The following is a 15,370-nucleotide window of genomic DNA, read 5'->3' on the forward strand; positions in this document are numbered from 1 at the left end:
GAACGAATCAATCGAATCGAATGGAATGAATCGAATCGAATCAATTTATTAATCAAATTAAGTCCCAAAAGAATAGGCGCTAAAACCCTAAAGATAGCCATCGCGATGACGACGAAATTCCACGATTAAACCCTAAGGGCCTAATATCCTAATAAACTCTGTACACGGAATCACAGAGATATCAAGAAAATAAATAGGCATCCAATGTATACTGAATTTCTACATGAAACACAGCTAATCTGACTAAAATGATAACACAAAGCCGATAATACTGATAACCAATAAGGAGCAAGATGGCTTACCAACAAAATTGAAGAAAATTAAAGATTGAAGAAGAGGGGAGCTTGGCCCTCGACTTAGATACACAAAATCTCATTGAAGACGGCGATATCCGTCACAAGCTTGTGACGGATACCGTTTCCTCTCACAAAATACCCATAAGAGGTGAATGAGGGAGCACATGGGGGGTGCCCCCACCTTGTCCCCTCTCCCTTTTTATGAGAGGTCTTCAGCTTGTGACGGGATTAGCCCGTAACAAGCAAGACGCTTTCACTTAGATATGATCCCTCACATAGTCTGATTTAGTTTTGATAGATGGCTTACCCCACAGAATTCTGTAATTTTAAGTCAAGAATCGTGCTCCCATTTGGAAGACAAATAATACAAGACGGGTTCAATCCAAATCATCTCTCGATTCTTTCCTCTTCCATAGCTTACTCCAGAAATTTTGTCACTAAATTAGATGGAATGTGCTATCACTTTCTAATTCCTAGTATTGATTTACATCATTCCCTACAACTGTCTTTTGTAATTTTTTTTCTTCCATTATCCTCTTCACAATTACTCGTACTTCAGGCAAGTCAGTTACTGGTATAGTTTTCAGTCACGAGAATAGACATCGGTGATTGTTTCATTCCCTGTATGCACATATGGAGCTGCATATGCATCTGTCATATCGCGAGCTTGTTCTTCAACTGCACAACCAAAAAACTGAGGCGGCTTTGGTGTCGGGAGGCGAGTAGCACCACTAAGAGCAGCAACAATGGAGGTCATTCTAGGCCTGTCAATAGCATTTTCTTGGATGCATAATAATCCTAATTGGATGCATTTTAGTACTTGTTCCTCTTCAAAATTGTCTCCCAACACTGTATCTATTAGATCCAATGGCTCATTCTCGTTCCACAGCCTCCATGCCTATCAAACAAACAAATGCCTTCTCTTTCAAGTATTCTGGCAAATATTAATAATAGTTGTTGTGATGATCATGTGAACTTACTCGGTGTAGTAACGCCTCTTCCAACTGCAATTGTCCATATGATCGATTCCTTTGACCACTTACTATCTCAAGCACTATGACTCCAAAACTGTACACATCTGACTTCACCGAGTAACGACCCCTTATTGCGTATTCCGGGGCCATATAGCCACTGCATTGCACATTCAGCGTAATGAAAACCCACAATGCAAAATTTGTCCTCATTATATATCAAAAATAATACGAATATTATTTTCATACTTCTGAAGAAATGTTATTATTTGTACATCGTGTAAATATATCTGTCCAAGTCAACATCCTGCATACAAGCAATTGTTGTGGCACAAACACTAGTACTCTGTCAGTAAATAGAGGAAAACAATGTGTAAGATATCTTACAATGTGCCAGCTATTCTCTTAGTGTCTTCTCGACTTTGATCAACTTCAAAAAGCCTTGCCAAGCCAAAATCAGCAATCTTCGGGTCCATCGCTTCATCAAGTAATATATTGCTTGATTTGAGATCTCGATGCACGACCTTAATTCGAGAATCCTCGTGAAGATATAGAAGCCCTCTTGCAATACCACAGATAATATTGAATCTAGTTTGCCAATCTAATGATGCTTTCTTGGCGGGATCTGCAATTATTGTACCATAGCTAGTCCATTGAGCTCTTCAGTAAGTTAAAGTATATAATAATACACAGATTTGTTACATAATCAAAGTAGTATTACCAAATAGGAATTTATCCAAGCTTGAATTGGGAAGAAACTCGTAGATAAGTAGGCTTTCATTTGGCGATGCGCAATATCCTAATAGTTTTACTAGGTTTTTATGTTGTAGTCCAGCAACAAGGACTATTTCCGTTTCAAATTCTGCAATTCCTTGTGCTGATCGTTTGGAAAGCCTTTTCACAGCTACTTCTTGTCCACCCTCAAGTTCGCCCTGTTTGGAAAAATGTCGTCGGTATATCCTATTTCACATTTCATTGGCATGCATTTGAACGTTCCAAGGACAAATTTAGAGTTCAATTTACTCACTTTGTAGACTTCACCAAATCCACCTTCTCCAAGTTTATTTTCAGCTGCGAAGTTTTGTGTAGCTAATTGAATTGTAGTGAAATCGAATTGCAAAGAATTTGCCAACCTTTTCATCTCATTTGTTTGAACTGCAAAAGATAATTGGATTAATGATCGTCATAACACAATTTTCATCATGGATTATCCTTCCTCTAAAAACTAAAAGATCCTTTACTCTGCCATACGCAGAAGACTTCAAATATTACAGTCTGTAATTACTCGAGATCAATTAACAAGTGTGATGATGTTTCTTCTAGTTAGAAGGGTCAAGTAAAAAGTTTCCTAGTATACCACTCTTATAATATAAAATGTGACTTACCATTCAATTTTTTAATGGAATTCCTTTTAGAAATGCAGAGATATATACCAAGCAGCCCCAAAATCGAAATCCCAGCTGCTGTTGGAAAGGCAATCAGCATAGCCCTATGTACCTTTCTTTTACTGGTAGTGCCTACAAGTTAATTTATTGACATTACAAGTATACTTGTGGGTACAAATGTATATCACGCTCTCGAGTAACTAACAAACGCAGTATAACACTGTAACTTACTAGGTAGGTTCTGGTGTGTAGGCTTCATTGTCGAGTTAGTGGTTGGGGACAATGGAAATGGCAACGATGGAGTTGGTGACTTTGTGTCTGGTTCCGGTGCCAATGCCGGCTGTAATGCTTGTGTTGGAGGTATGGAGAGTAGTCTTGCAAGATTAATGTGCACATACACAGAACGTCAGAATGCTATAGATTCAAATTCCGAAAGAGTGGTACACTAGAGTCAACATAAATTATATATTCATACTAATTGATCAAATTGTATTAAATTAAAGAACTTAAACAAGCTTACTTCAGACGGATCGTATTATAAATTTGGATCACAAGTGTCGATTTTTAGGGTGTGTTTGGATAGCAAAAGTGGAGGGAAAGGGAGGGGAGGGGGAAGGAGGGAAAGGGAAAGGGAGAGAAGGGAAGGGGAGGGGGAATGGGGTGTGGGGTGTGGGTGTTGATACAATTTTCCTCCAAATCTTGCCTATTGTGGAGAGATTTTGATTAGGCTTGGAGGAGGGAAATTGAATCTTTTCAATCCTGACCAACTATATATACTAATTAAAATCAATAGAACTAGTCTTTGAACCCGTGCACTGCACGGGTGGCAATGTATAGTGTTAATCGAAATAGATCTTAAATATATAGCTTTTGGAGTGAAGGGGTAAGGTTAATTCATTAATACTTTGTGATTTTTTTCTTTTCTTCTAATTAAATTATGTGAGTTATAAGAGAGATTTACTGTTATTTTTTTGCCTTCTCAAATGTTAATTATATTCACCTTATTAATTAAAGTGATAAAATTTGAATAAACAGTCCTGTCTAGCTATCTTTCCTTAAAGGAGATTGCTTTTTTTTATGTATATAATTTACTCAATCACTTAAATAGTTTTTCGCTTTACCCATCTTATATTAACTTTCAACTCATTTAATTCTCTCTTTCAACTTTATCAAACCGCCAAACCCGCCGTCATCACCTAACCACCAACCCACCTCGACCGCGCCACCTCGACTCTTACCCTCACCAACCCTAATCTTCCCCCTCCTTACCCCACATTGCGCTATACCCTCCCTTCCTCCAAGGCTCCAACCACCACTTAGACCCTTCATCCCCTCGCTCTTGCTCACCTCCTTCATCGGTAAGCTTAACCAACCTCGCTCGCCAGCCAAACCATCCAATTCCACTGCCCGACACATGAACCTCTTCGCAACCGTCATCCCAACCACCAATTACCGACCCTTCCTCAAGTCTCATTCCTTTGCCCACAGCCTCTCGCTCTTCCCATGCACCCCTCTCCCCATACACATTTTCCCTCTATAAAACTCTAATTTGAATTAAATAGTTAAAATTATTTTTGAACCTTAATTTTTAGATTGATACAATAAATTGATAAGCTGATGTTTAAGGATTAAAAATAAAATTATTACTTGATCAATTGTGAATTTGGATGCATAATTATTGAATTTGCCAATAATTGTTTTTTAAAAGAAAAATAATATAAGAAAATAATTTTTTTTTGTCTTTTATGAGAATGGTATGTGTTAAAAAAATATGAAAAAAAATACATAAAGACCAATCAACTGTTTAATACCATTTAATTACATTTCTGTTCTTAAATACCTTTTGTTTTTAATACTTCTCAGTATTGTTCACCGTTTTAGATGTACAATCTAATTAATGTTTGAATTGTTTTTTTTCCCTAATATGACATAAACATGCTTTATTTGTCTCAATAACCTACTTTGAAGCAAGTATTTTTTTTTTGGGAGTTTGAATTATATGTTTAAGTATATTCTTACTCTTTAAATCTTATTTTGCAAGTATTTCACAGTTGAAAGGGAGTAGGGCATATTTATTGCAAAAAAGTCATTCTATAATTAAGATGATTATATGGAAATTTTGTTGTATCAAAAGATCTAATTTCAAAATCCACGCCATTGAAAGTACGACAAAATCATTCAATTAATATAAACTGAATTGTACTTAGTATGTTTGGATTAAATTCTAAAGTGTTTTTGGGTAAAAAAAAATACAAAATGGTCAAACAATCATTTTTTCAAAGTTGAAAATAATTTCTTAGAGAATTCAAAATCCAACATTTTGTATTTAAACACCAATTTTATATTTTTAATTTTAAAAAGTTAAGCTTGAAGCAATCCCATTCTTGATAACAACTCCTTTTATCTCAAAATTATCTTTCGGATTTTATGTTTGGACATTTAAAAAAAAAAAAAATATATATATATAATCTTCTCGCTTTTTCTATATTATAGACTACTTTGTACTTTTTATCTCATCTTTACCTATTTTTCATATTATTCAACTATATGAATTCATCTTCTTGTAAAACAAAAGAGCAAAGATTTTTAGCGGATTCCACTCATCTATCAAAGAAGCTAGCCATAACTAACACACAAATTCTCACTTTAGACGGATATTATCCGTCATATAAGTGTGAATTGAAATATTGTTAATCTTCGATTGACTTGCAAGAATTTAGCCATCTGTGCAAAATAAGTCAATACTCTCCTTATATGCCAATATTTTTAGAGTTTGATATAATGAACATACAGTATAGCATGAAATGAAAGATAGATTATACGAAAATATTTGCTAATATAAATTATGGTAAACAACATCTAAAATTAAGAAAATTAACTTTAATAATGTAAACTAACAATAAAAAGTTAAAACTCTAACATTTGTATAATGCATGACAAAAAAATATTGGATGTGCCTATTAAACAAAGATGACAGAAAGTCCAAAACCAATATTAGAGGTAAGAACAATCTCGGTTCTCATGACGATTACCAAATGTATATTTGTATCAGTATTATTTGAGTGTGATCTCCTCTTTTAATAATCGATTAGCATTATATGCAAATGGGACGACACATTCTTCAACTATTGAATCAAAGTTATTTATGGGAATAATTACATAATTGATTTTGCTTTTGAATCTTATTGTAATCGCGGCAATAATATGGTAAGTTTACGAAAAGGATAGATTTGTTTTATATTAAAATGCATATTAACATAGATAGTGCTTTTATTATAGAGATTATATGAACATTTATATATGTAACGTATATTAATATGTTTAATATAAATAATATCATTATCATGGCATTATGCAAACTTGCCCCCAATAAATTAGTAGATGGTATTAATTTTGGCAATAAAAACAAATTATGTTGGTTTCACGTACAATGTTGAGTTGACTTTCTTATGGTGATTGATTAGTATAAAAATCAAGAATTCCAGAATTTAACACGCCCGATATCGAACCCGTCGGGCACCCGGAAATACAAAATAATCATAACACTCGAAACCGACCCAGACCGATCTGATATAACCCGATTCTTAATAACATCCGATAATCGATATAACCCGGACCTCATGACACCGAAACCGACAAGGAAAAAACCCGACCCGAGTAAAACTCGACTAACCGATACAAACCCGAATTTGTGTATGATGCTTATTAGAGATTTTTTGTTTTCGATTTGCTAATTCTTGAATTGGAGTTATTGGAATGTTGTACGGTGAAGAGTGAAAACTAAAAGCCACAACTATTTAATTTGCAACTTCCTAATTTCTATAGTCTTCTAAACGTGTCTTTGTGGGCATTAGCCAGTTAGCCACAACTCTTAGGGACTTACTTGCAATTTCTTAAAATTGCAAGCTAGTTGCTACACCATTGGAGATGTCCAACTAGATTAGCTTGCCTTAAGCAACAAGCATCATTAACCTAGTTGCTTAAATGGTCCCACAATATCATATCAACCAATGACAAATTAGTTTATTTTCATAATTTTAATTTTATTAAAATTTAATTAGGTTTGATTTTTTTCATAAATTAGCTCAACCATTGGAATGAATTTATCAAGCTACAAAATTATTGCTTAAAATGTGATGCGGATTTGTGAAGCTACAAGGTAATTGCTTACCATTGTACTTAAGTGACTTACCCATTATGCATAAATAGAAAATGGCTTAAGTGGGTGACTTAATTAATACTATTTCTTATATATCCCACGTTTTTACTAAGAATATTGGGCAATCGGCTATCATAAATATTTGATTAAGACAATTTTATACAAATTTATTTAATATTGGTATATACTCCGTATTAAAGTTTATTTGACTAAGGTCTTACTCTATTAGACTGAAACGCATCTGAGCTGAGCTAAACTTAACTGAACTTAATAGAGCAAAACTGAACTGAATTAATTGTAATTGAACTAAACTCAATTGAGCTAAACTGAACCAAAAGTAGTTGGATGGAATTGAATTGAACATAATTGAGCTAAATTGAACTAAACTGAACTTAATTGAGCTAAATTGAACTGATTGTAACTAAACTAAACTTAATTGAGCTAAATTGAACTAAATGTAGTTAAACTGAATGGAATTGAACCTGATTAAGTTAAATTAAACTGAGTTGAACTTAATTGAGTTAAATCGAGTTAAATTGAACTGATTGTAGCTGAACCAAACTTAATCGAGCTAAATTGAACTGATTGTAGCTGAACTGAACTTCATTGAGCTAAATTGAACTAAATGTAGTTACACTGAATTGAATTGAGTTTGATTGAGCTAAGTTAAACTAAGTTGAAATTAGTTGAGCTTAATCGAATTAAATTGAACTGATTGTAACAAAACTAAACTTAATTGAGTTATATCGAGCTAAATTGAATTGATTGTAGCTGTACCGAACTAAATTGAGTTAAATTGAACTAAATCTAGTTGGACTGAATAGTATTGAACTGGATTGAGCCAAATTAGACCGAGCTTAATTGAGCTAAATTAAACTTAGCTTAATTTAAGTAAATTTAAATTTACACTTAACTTAGTTAAACATAATTTAATTTGGAGTTAACTTAAATTTAAACATTACTTAAATTAAATTAAGATAACAAACTTAATTAATTTAAGATGATTAGGCTTAGCTTAAAAATTTACTTATAAGCTATGTTAGGAATTTGTGCCTTGAATTTGTGTCGAAGACGGGTTAAATTAAGACAAGAAGTAAAAGAAGCGTCGAAGGAATGAAGTAGGCCTGACGTGCGGGTCGCAGAAGTATCTGATGGCAACTGATTCTTGTACGTGTGATGTTGTCTATATGTCAGGCATTACATGCTATATGAATTGGGTTTGTTTTACACGTTGACCTGCTTTGGTATAAAGGGTTAGCATGACTCTTAATTAATTAGTTTTGTCATTACTTATTCCTTTGACGTCTTTGTTAGTGTTTAGGAAATTAGTTATTAATTTCCTATTATTAGTTTATTCTTATTAGTCTAGATATTTTATCTTGGGTGAAATAAATATATAAAGACCCAAGTTTTATTCTAGGTTAATTAAGAGAGAGATTTGAGAGCACAATAAAGAGGGTCGATTTGTGAGGTTCCTTCTGAAGAAGAAAACTCAATTTGTTCCGGGCTCTATTATTGGTGTTCGTCTGTCTTTGAAGATCGAAGGAGTTTGTTCAGATCTTGGTAGGCCTCAAGATTATTTGTCCTTCGTCTTATTGGGGTAGTCTCTTTTGTTCATTTGAGACTACTATATTTGTTGGTAGAATAGGGTATACTTTTGGCTCACATTGAGCGCGTGTGTCTCGGTCTCTCTCTTTGTACTATTTTCTCCACTATAGTGAAATTTGATCTCCTCGCAGGTGGACGTAGCGATTATTTTCTTGGTGAACCACGTAAATCTTTGTGTCAACTTTATTTACATTCGTTATTTATTGTTCTTATCACCTTATAAATTAACTGTTTGGGTAACGGGACGCCTCCGTTACAACAATTGGCACCAGAGCTAGAGTTCTGATTTGGGATGTAATTGTCTTTTAGGCGTTATTTGGGTTTCTTGATTTTCAGGTGAAAAGATGTCGTCTACGAATGTTTTGAATGTTGAAAAGTTCACTGGGAGAAATAGTTTTGGGCTGTGGCAGTTAAAGATGAGAGCTTTGCTTAGACAAAGAAGGCGTACGGTCTCGTTATCTCAAAAGCAAATTCAGCGGAGTAGTTCGTCGATGCAAAGCAAAGACAAAAAAAAAAGATGAGATGTAGTATTGGAAGAGAAGGCTCATTCTTTAATTCTGTTATGTTTAGCTGATCATGTTATGGTTGAGATTGCCGATGAGGAAACTGCTATAGGTTTGTGGTTGAAGTTGGAATCTTTGTATATGACAAAGACTCTAACCAACAAGTTGCTTCTTAAGCAGCGTTTGTTTGGTCTTCGTATGCAGGAAGGTACGTCTCTCAAGGACCATCTAGACCGTCTTAACTCTATTTTACTTGATTTACGTAATTTAGATGTTAAGGTAGATGATGAGGATGCCGCCTTAATTTTGTTAGTTTCTTTGCCAAATTCGTTTGAGACTTTTGTGGAGTCGTTTGTTGTTGGTAAAGATTCTTTGACCCTAGAGGAAGTGAGGTCAGCGCTTCACACTAGGGATTTGCGCCGAGTAGCGTCAGGTGGTGTTGTAGACAGTAGTCCTGTAGGGCTTGTTGTGAATTCGGAGGGTTCTAGTAAGGGTAAAGCCAAGTCTAAGGGTCCTCGTAAGAATGTCCGCAATTATCGCAAAGAACAGGTCATTGGAAAAATCGGTGTCCTAAGTTGAAGGAAGTGGTGTTTTGCATTTTGTTGCACAAAAGGTTGCTAAATACGATTCTGAGGAAGATTATGCTCTCGTTGTTGATGTTGTTCCACGTTCTTCGGATAGTTGGATTTTGGATACGGGATGCGTTTATCATATGTGTCCTTTTAGGGAATGGTTTACTTCTTATGAAGCTTCACATGGGGTTAATGTTGCCATGGGTGACGGGTCTATTTGTGAGGTGCTTGGAGTTGGGACTATTCAGGTTAGGACATGTGATGGTGTTGTTATCTTCCTAGAAGGTGTTAGGCATGTTCCACGTTTGAAGAGAAATCTTGTATCACTTGGAATGTTAGTTGATCAGGGCTACAGTTTTCAAGGTGATAGTGGATCGTTGTGCGTTGGTAAGGGTTCTTACATTACTTGGAGGGGTGTTAAGGAAGGAACTATTTATGTCCTTCAAGGCCTTTGTCTTTGTTGTTGGAGCATCAGGTAATCGTTCTTCTGTCTCTCTCGAGTCTAAGTTGGGGCATATGCAACTTGGATATGTGAACGATACTTTGAAGCACATCCAGTTTGGGTCACTTGGTGATATTCTAGATAATTCGGGTTTGGATAGCTTTAGTAAGAATGGTAGTGTTGATGTGAAGGTGGAGTCTATTTAAGAGTCAGTCAAGCTACAGAATTCTCAAGACAAGCTATCTACTTTTGGCTCTTCGCCTCAATGAGGCGGTCTGCGCCCCAAGAGGTGGGGCAGTTTGGGGCTCCAGGTGGAGCTGTTGTGGCTCTTGAAAGAGAGTCGTTTGGGAACTCATAAGAGGTCATTTGGAACTTCGACGGGAGTTTATTCTTTGGAGCTTTTGGGTTGGGCTATCTTGTCTAACAATTTGTACCTTTGATGGAGGTAATTTGTGCTCGCTTAGAATGTTTGTTTTTGTTTGGTTTCGACTTGAGTTTTGTTGCCTTGGTGTAGGCATTTTTGTGGTGGTCATGACACCTAGTTTACTCAAGTGAGACATTTGTTTTGTTCATGGTGTTTGTGTTCTTTTTGGGACAGTTTGGTACGACGGTACATTTAGCCATGTATTTTGGAGGGGATTTTGTTTGAAGTCTTGTGTGTGTTGTTTTGGTACACCGTTCCATCATAGTGACATTGGGTATCTCATATATTTGTGTTGGCGTTTGGTAGTTTTTGCCCTCTTCGGAGTTTGCTACGTTTGGCCTTCCTATTGGTATGAAGATATGTTGGGTACTTAGTACATTTGGTAGTCGCAGCTTGCTACATTGGGTACTTTGTATATTTGGTCACATTTGTTGCACACTTGGTTCGTTTGTCCGTTTGTGAGTTGTGTTCAAGTCAAGTGGAGACTATCGGGACAGATAGTGACTTGTGGATCGACTCTATTGAAGCTGATTTGGGGTTTGGTTCTTGATTGGGTTCGTGTTTGAATAATTCAAGTCAAGGTGGAGATTTGTTAGGAATTTGTGCCTTGAATTTGTGTCGAAGACGGGTTAAATTAAGACAAGAAGTAAAAGAAGCGTCGAAGGAATGAAGTAGGCCTGACGTGCGGGTCGCAGAAGTATCTGATGGCAACTGATTCTTGTACGTGTGATGTTGTCTATATGTCAGGCATTACATGCTATATGAATTGGGTTTGTTTTACACGTTGACCTGCTTTGGTATAAAGGGTTAGCATGACTCTTAATTAATTAGTTTTGTCATTACTTATTCCTTTGACGTCTTTGTTAGTGTTTAGGAAATTAGTTATTAATTTCCTATTATTAGTTTATTCTTATTAGTCTAGATATTTTATCTTGGGTGAAATAAATATATAAAGACCCAAGTTTTATTCTAGGTTAATTAAGAGAGAGATTTGAGAGCACAATAAAGAGGATCGATTTGTGAGGTTCCTTCTGAAGAAGAAAACTCAATTTGTTCCTGGCTCTATTATTGGTGTTCGTCTGTCTTTGAAGATCGAAGGAGTTTGTTCAGATCTTGGTAGGCCTCAAGATTATTTGTCCTTCGTCTTATTGGGGTAGTCTCTTTTGTTCATTTGAGACTACTATATTTGTTGGTAGAATAGGGTATACTTTTGGCTCACATTGAGCGCGTGTGTCTGGGTCTCTTCTTTGTACTATTTTCTCCACTATAGTGAAATTTGATCTCCTCGCAGGGTGGACGTAGCCAGTTATTTTACTGGTGAACCACGTAAATCTTTGTGTCAACTTTATTTACATTCGTTATTTATTGTTCTTATCACCTTATCAATTAACTGTTTGGGTAACGGGACGCCTCCGTTACAACAAGCTACATTTCAGGTTCGGGTCAATTCGAGTTCGGTTAACTATAGTTAGTTTAATTCGAATTTAGGTGAATTCGGTGATTTCACAATCGAGTCAAAATATATTTCCCATACATTCTCATTCAATATTATATAAGTGAGATGCTTAGTTCATAAATTCATAATCAATCACCAATGGTTCGGGTGTCGGGTCGGGTTCGAGTACGGGTCAATTTTGTCAGGTATACCCGCTATAACCCGATAAGAATTATTATCATTTACTTTTTTGACTCGATATGAACCGCTACATGATTTTTAGCCGAACTGACCCGATCTATAACAACCGTCAGCCGACCAAGTGTTGCACATTCCGACCCGATACCCCAAGTAAGTCATAACCGAAATAATCCGACCAAACCCGATCCGACCCAATAATGTTCACGACTCGAATCAATCCGACATCACAATAACCCGAACCTGAAATAACTCGACTTGAATCCAACTCGACCCACCCGATTGCCACCTCTAGGCAAGGAAATGGGTAATGACACGTGTCAATTGAATAGGCTTGCGGTTTCAGCTTTAATATAAGGGAAATGCTATATACAACCCAATGGGTTGTATTTAAGCATTTAATACCCTTCTAAATTTGGTATTAATTTAGAAATTAGAGAATAAATTACACATATATCAATGCAATTAATGCATATATTAAGTGTTTATTTCCTTTTTTAGTTTTTTAAAATATAACCCAATGGGTTGTATTTATCATAACCCTTAATATAATATATGATGATATATGATATGAACAAATGAAGAAGAAAATCAGTGGAAGAGAACCGAGCAAGCACCTGGACATAGCAGCAGAGGGGCAGAAGGTAATGTTATATGAAGACGTCCTCGAACCATCGCAAGTGAAGGTGTCAGTATCATTGTCAAAAGTGTAGGTAAAAGCTCGTGGACAAGACCTTTTGAAGATCAATGACGGTGACGAAAAATTGGAACGCTGACAGTCAGACACACTGTTGCAACAAAACTGATCTGTACCAAACACATCACAGGGACTTTTACACCCAATTATGATACTATCATTACTCTTGCTTACCACCGTGAGCTCGGCCAGCTGGCACGATTTTTGAAGGTCGAACACGCACCCAGTGACATCGCACCCAGGCCCACTGTCAACATGTGGGGCAACCATCAAAGGGAGGTTATACCCATGTATCACGCTAACGTCGTAGAAATCGTCATTATTAAATTGGCCCAAACTAAACTCGACTAAAGTGACTGGGTTTCCATATGGCGACGAGGCGCATTGGATATTACCAGTGGAGCAGTCACCGGTCTGGCATGAGAAATTGCCGGTTGATTTGTTGGTCGAGCAAAGCGTTCGGCCCCATACTCTACCAGTCCATTGAGTTGGAACGGCAACCACACTGGATTCGCCTTCTCTGAGGGCGAATCCAGAATCATTAGCTGACCCTGTGGCAGTAGTATTTCCTATAGCTGGCCAAACCGTGTAGCTGCAGTTATTTGTTATTGTTAATGTTTTAGCATTTCCTGCGGTCAAGTAAAATTCACATTATTAGAACTTAGAAGATGTGTAATAAATAATGTTGGTTTGCTTATTAAAACGGACTTACCGGAAAACAGATGAATCTGCAGAATAAGGCATAGCAGAGAGAATGTTTGGGCAAATGCTTCCATTCAAAAAAATAAAAAATAAAACTAAAAAAGTTTGTTGTATACGTAGATATTACATGAGAATTTGCGGTGTTTGGTAAATGTGTGTTTAGTGGGTCTACAATACCGTGTTGTAATTTTCAATCCATGGCAGTATAAGTGTCAAAAGTAGGACTAATTAGTGTTTGAAAGTCCAACAATTTGAGGACACTTTTTAGGTATTTGAGTGTGAATAAGTCAAATTTGGAGGGTCATTAGGTTAGTATTCTGAATGAGATTATCGGAGCTCCCTCCAATTTCCTATTATCTTCCCCTTTTTCTTTTCTCACACAAATTTGATTATCTTCCCTCTTTCCCTTTTTTTTTTTTGTAAGTTTCATTCACTTTTTTATTAACACAAATTCTTATTTGTGACGGAGGGTATCCGTCACAAATAAGAGACGGGTACCATATTGTCTCACAAAAAACCCATAGGGGGTGAGAGAAGGAGCACATGGGGTGGGTGCCCACCTTGTCCCCTCTACCCATTTCCACTCACAAAATACCCGTCGCAAGATCCGACCCGTCACAAGCAAGACTTATTGATTTATTAAATATCTCTCTCCTTAAAAAATAACCACTCCCATTACTTTATCTATTCTTTAAGAATCCATTTTTGAAATAATGTCCAAAAATAAAATATTTGTCGTTTTGGGTCGATTTTGAAAATATTTGTCAAAATGGTGTCCACGTAGGCTCAGGATTTCTAGACCTTAAACACGCCACCACCAATGGCGTGTTTTGTGAAGGAAACACGCCATTAGCAGTGGCGTGTCTTTACAACAATTTTTTTCTTCAACTGACATAACTTTAAAAAAAAAAAAAAAAAAAAAAATTATAAAGACACGCCATAGGGAGTGGCGTGTTTGTTTTAGTCCATTTTTTAATGAAATTTCTTTCCCTACTCATTATAAACACGCCATTGGTAATGGCGTGTTTTAGGTCCAGAAATCCCGAACCTACGTGGACACCATTTTGACAAATATTTTCAAAACCGACCCAAAACGATAAATATTTTATTTTTGAGCATTATTTCAAAAATGGACTCATTCTTTATTCATTATTATTTTCTCTCCCCTATAAATTTTACAACTTACAATACTTTATTCTACCTTATTACTTCCTTCTTCCCCTTTCTTAATTTTTGTGCCCAAAAGAAAGGGGAAGATAAAAGAAAATTGAAGGGAGTATATTTTTGGTCAACACCAAAAGAAAAACGTAGTTGCTCTTTCAAGTACGACTTTTACTCAATTATGGACATTTTTTCATAAAATTGACACACTACCCTTCTTCTAACCAATCGTTGGTTGACGCAGTGGTAGCATGGGGCTGCGCTTGGTAGGGAGGTCTGCGGATCGATCCCCCACAACTGCGATTGGGAGGGGTTTAAATACCGTAATCCTTGGACACGCCCCGAAATCCGGATTAGTCGGCCAATGTGGTTCGGATTACCGGATGGTTTAGACCAAAAAAAAACCTTCTTCTCCTCTCTCCATCCCTTCCCTAATTATCATCCACCATTCTACCCTAGCCATCCCGACCACCATACCTCCACCCCGATTAGCCACCTGGTCTCCACCATCGCTATCGGCGCGTTCTGTTTTATCGCCTCCATCCCCATCGTGATACTGGAGCAACGATACCTATCTTTGGACCCCACCCGAATCCTCAATCAGAACCCCATAACAGGCCTACCCGCAGATTGGTCACCATGAAAACAGTATTCTATTGCAATGCATCACATTCAAGAAGATGGTCCTTGATTCAATAAGGATTTGCACAAAAATTGCAGATTTTATTAATGTTTGGTTAACAAATTTTGGTCACGTTTTTGCTCGATCTGTCATAGTTGCACAAGGTAGGCGCACGAAGAGGGAAAGCTGGTGGTC

At 36.5% G+C, this 15,370-nt stretch overlaps 1 protein-coding gene across 2 annotated transcripts; it reads right to left on the minus strand.

Moving 5' to 3' along the window:
- Window positions 1-573: 573 nt before the first annotated feature.
- Window positions 574-13,677, minus strand: LOC141642591 (PR5-like receptor kinase). 2 transcript variants are annotated; one of them, XM_074451424.1, is made up of 10 exons: window positions 13,403-13,677; window positions 12,611-13,319; window positions 2,884-3,026; window positions 2,653-2,784; window positions 2,295-2,422; window positions 1,989-2,199; window positions 1,655-1,892; window positions 1,277-1,427; window positions 839-1,194; window positions 574-792 (listed from the first exon to the last, which is right to left on the minus strand). In XM_074451424.1, the coding sequence occupies exons 1-9, from the start codon at window positions 13,464-13,466 to the stop codon at window positions 880-882; spliced, it is 2,091 nt and encodes a 696-aa protein (XP_074307525.1). In that variant the 5' UTR covers window positions 13,467-13,677; the 3' UTR covers window positions 574-792; window positions 839-879. The 2 variants fall into 2 exon arrangements, with proteins under 2 accessions (XP_074307525.1, XP_074307524.1); XM_074451423.1 differs by having other exon boundaries at window positions 732-1,194.
- Window positions 13,678-15,370: the final 1,693 nt, after the last annotated feature.

Source organism: Silene latifolia, chromosome 2 (genome assembly GCF_048544455.1).
Source record: "Silene latifolia isolate original U9 population chromosome 2, ASM4854445v1, whole genome shotgun sequence".
NCBI lineage: Eukaryota > Viridiplantae > Streptophyta > Magnoliopsida > Caryophyllales > Caryophyllaceae > Silene > Silene latifolia.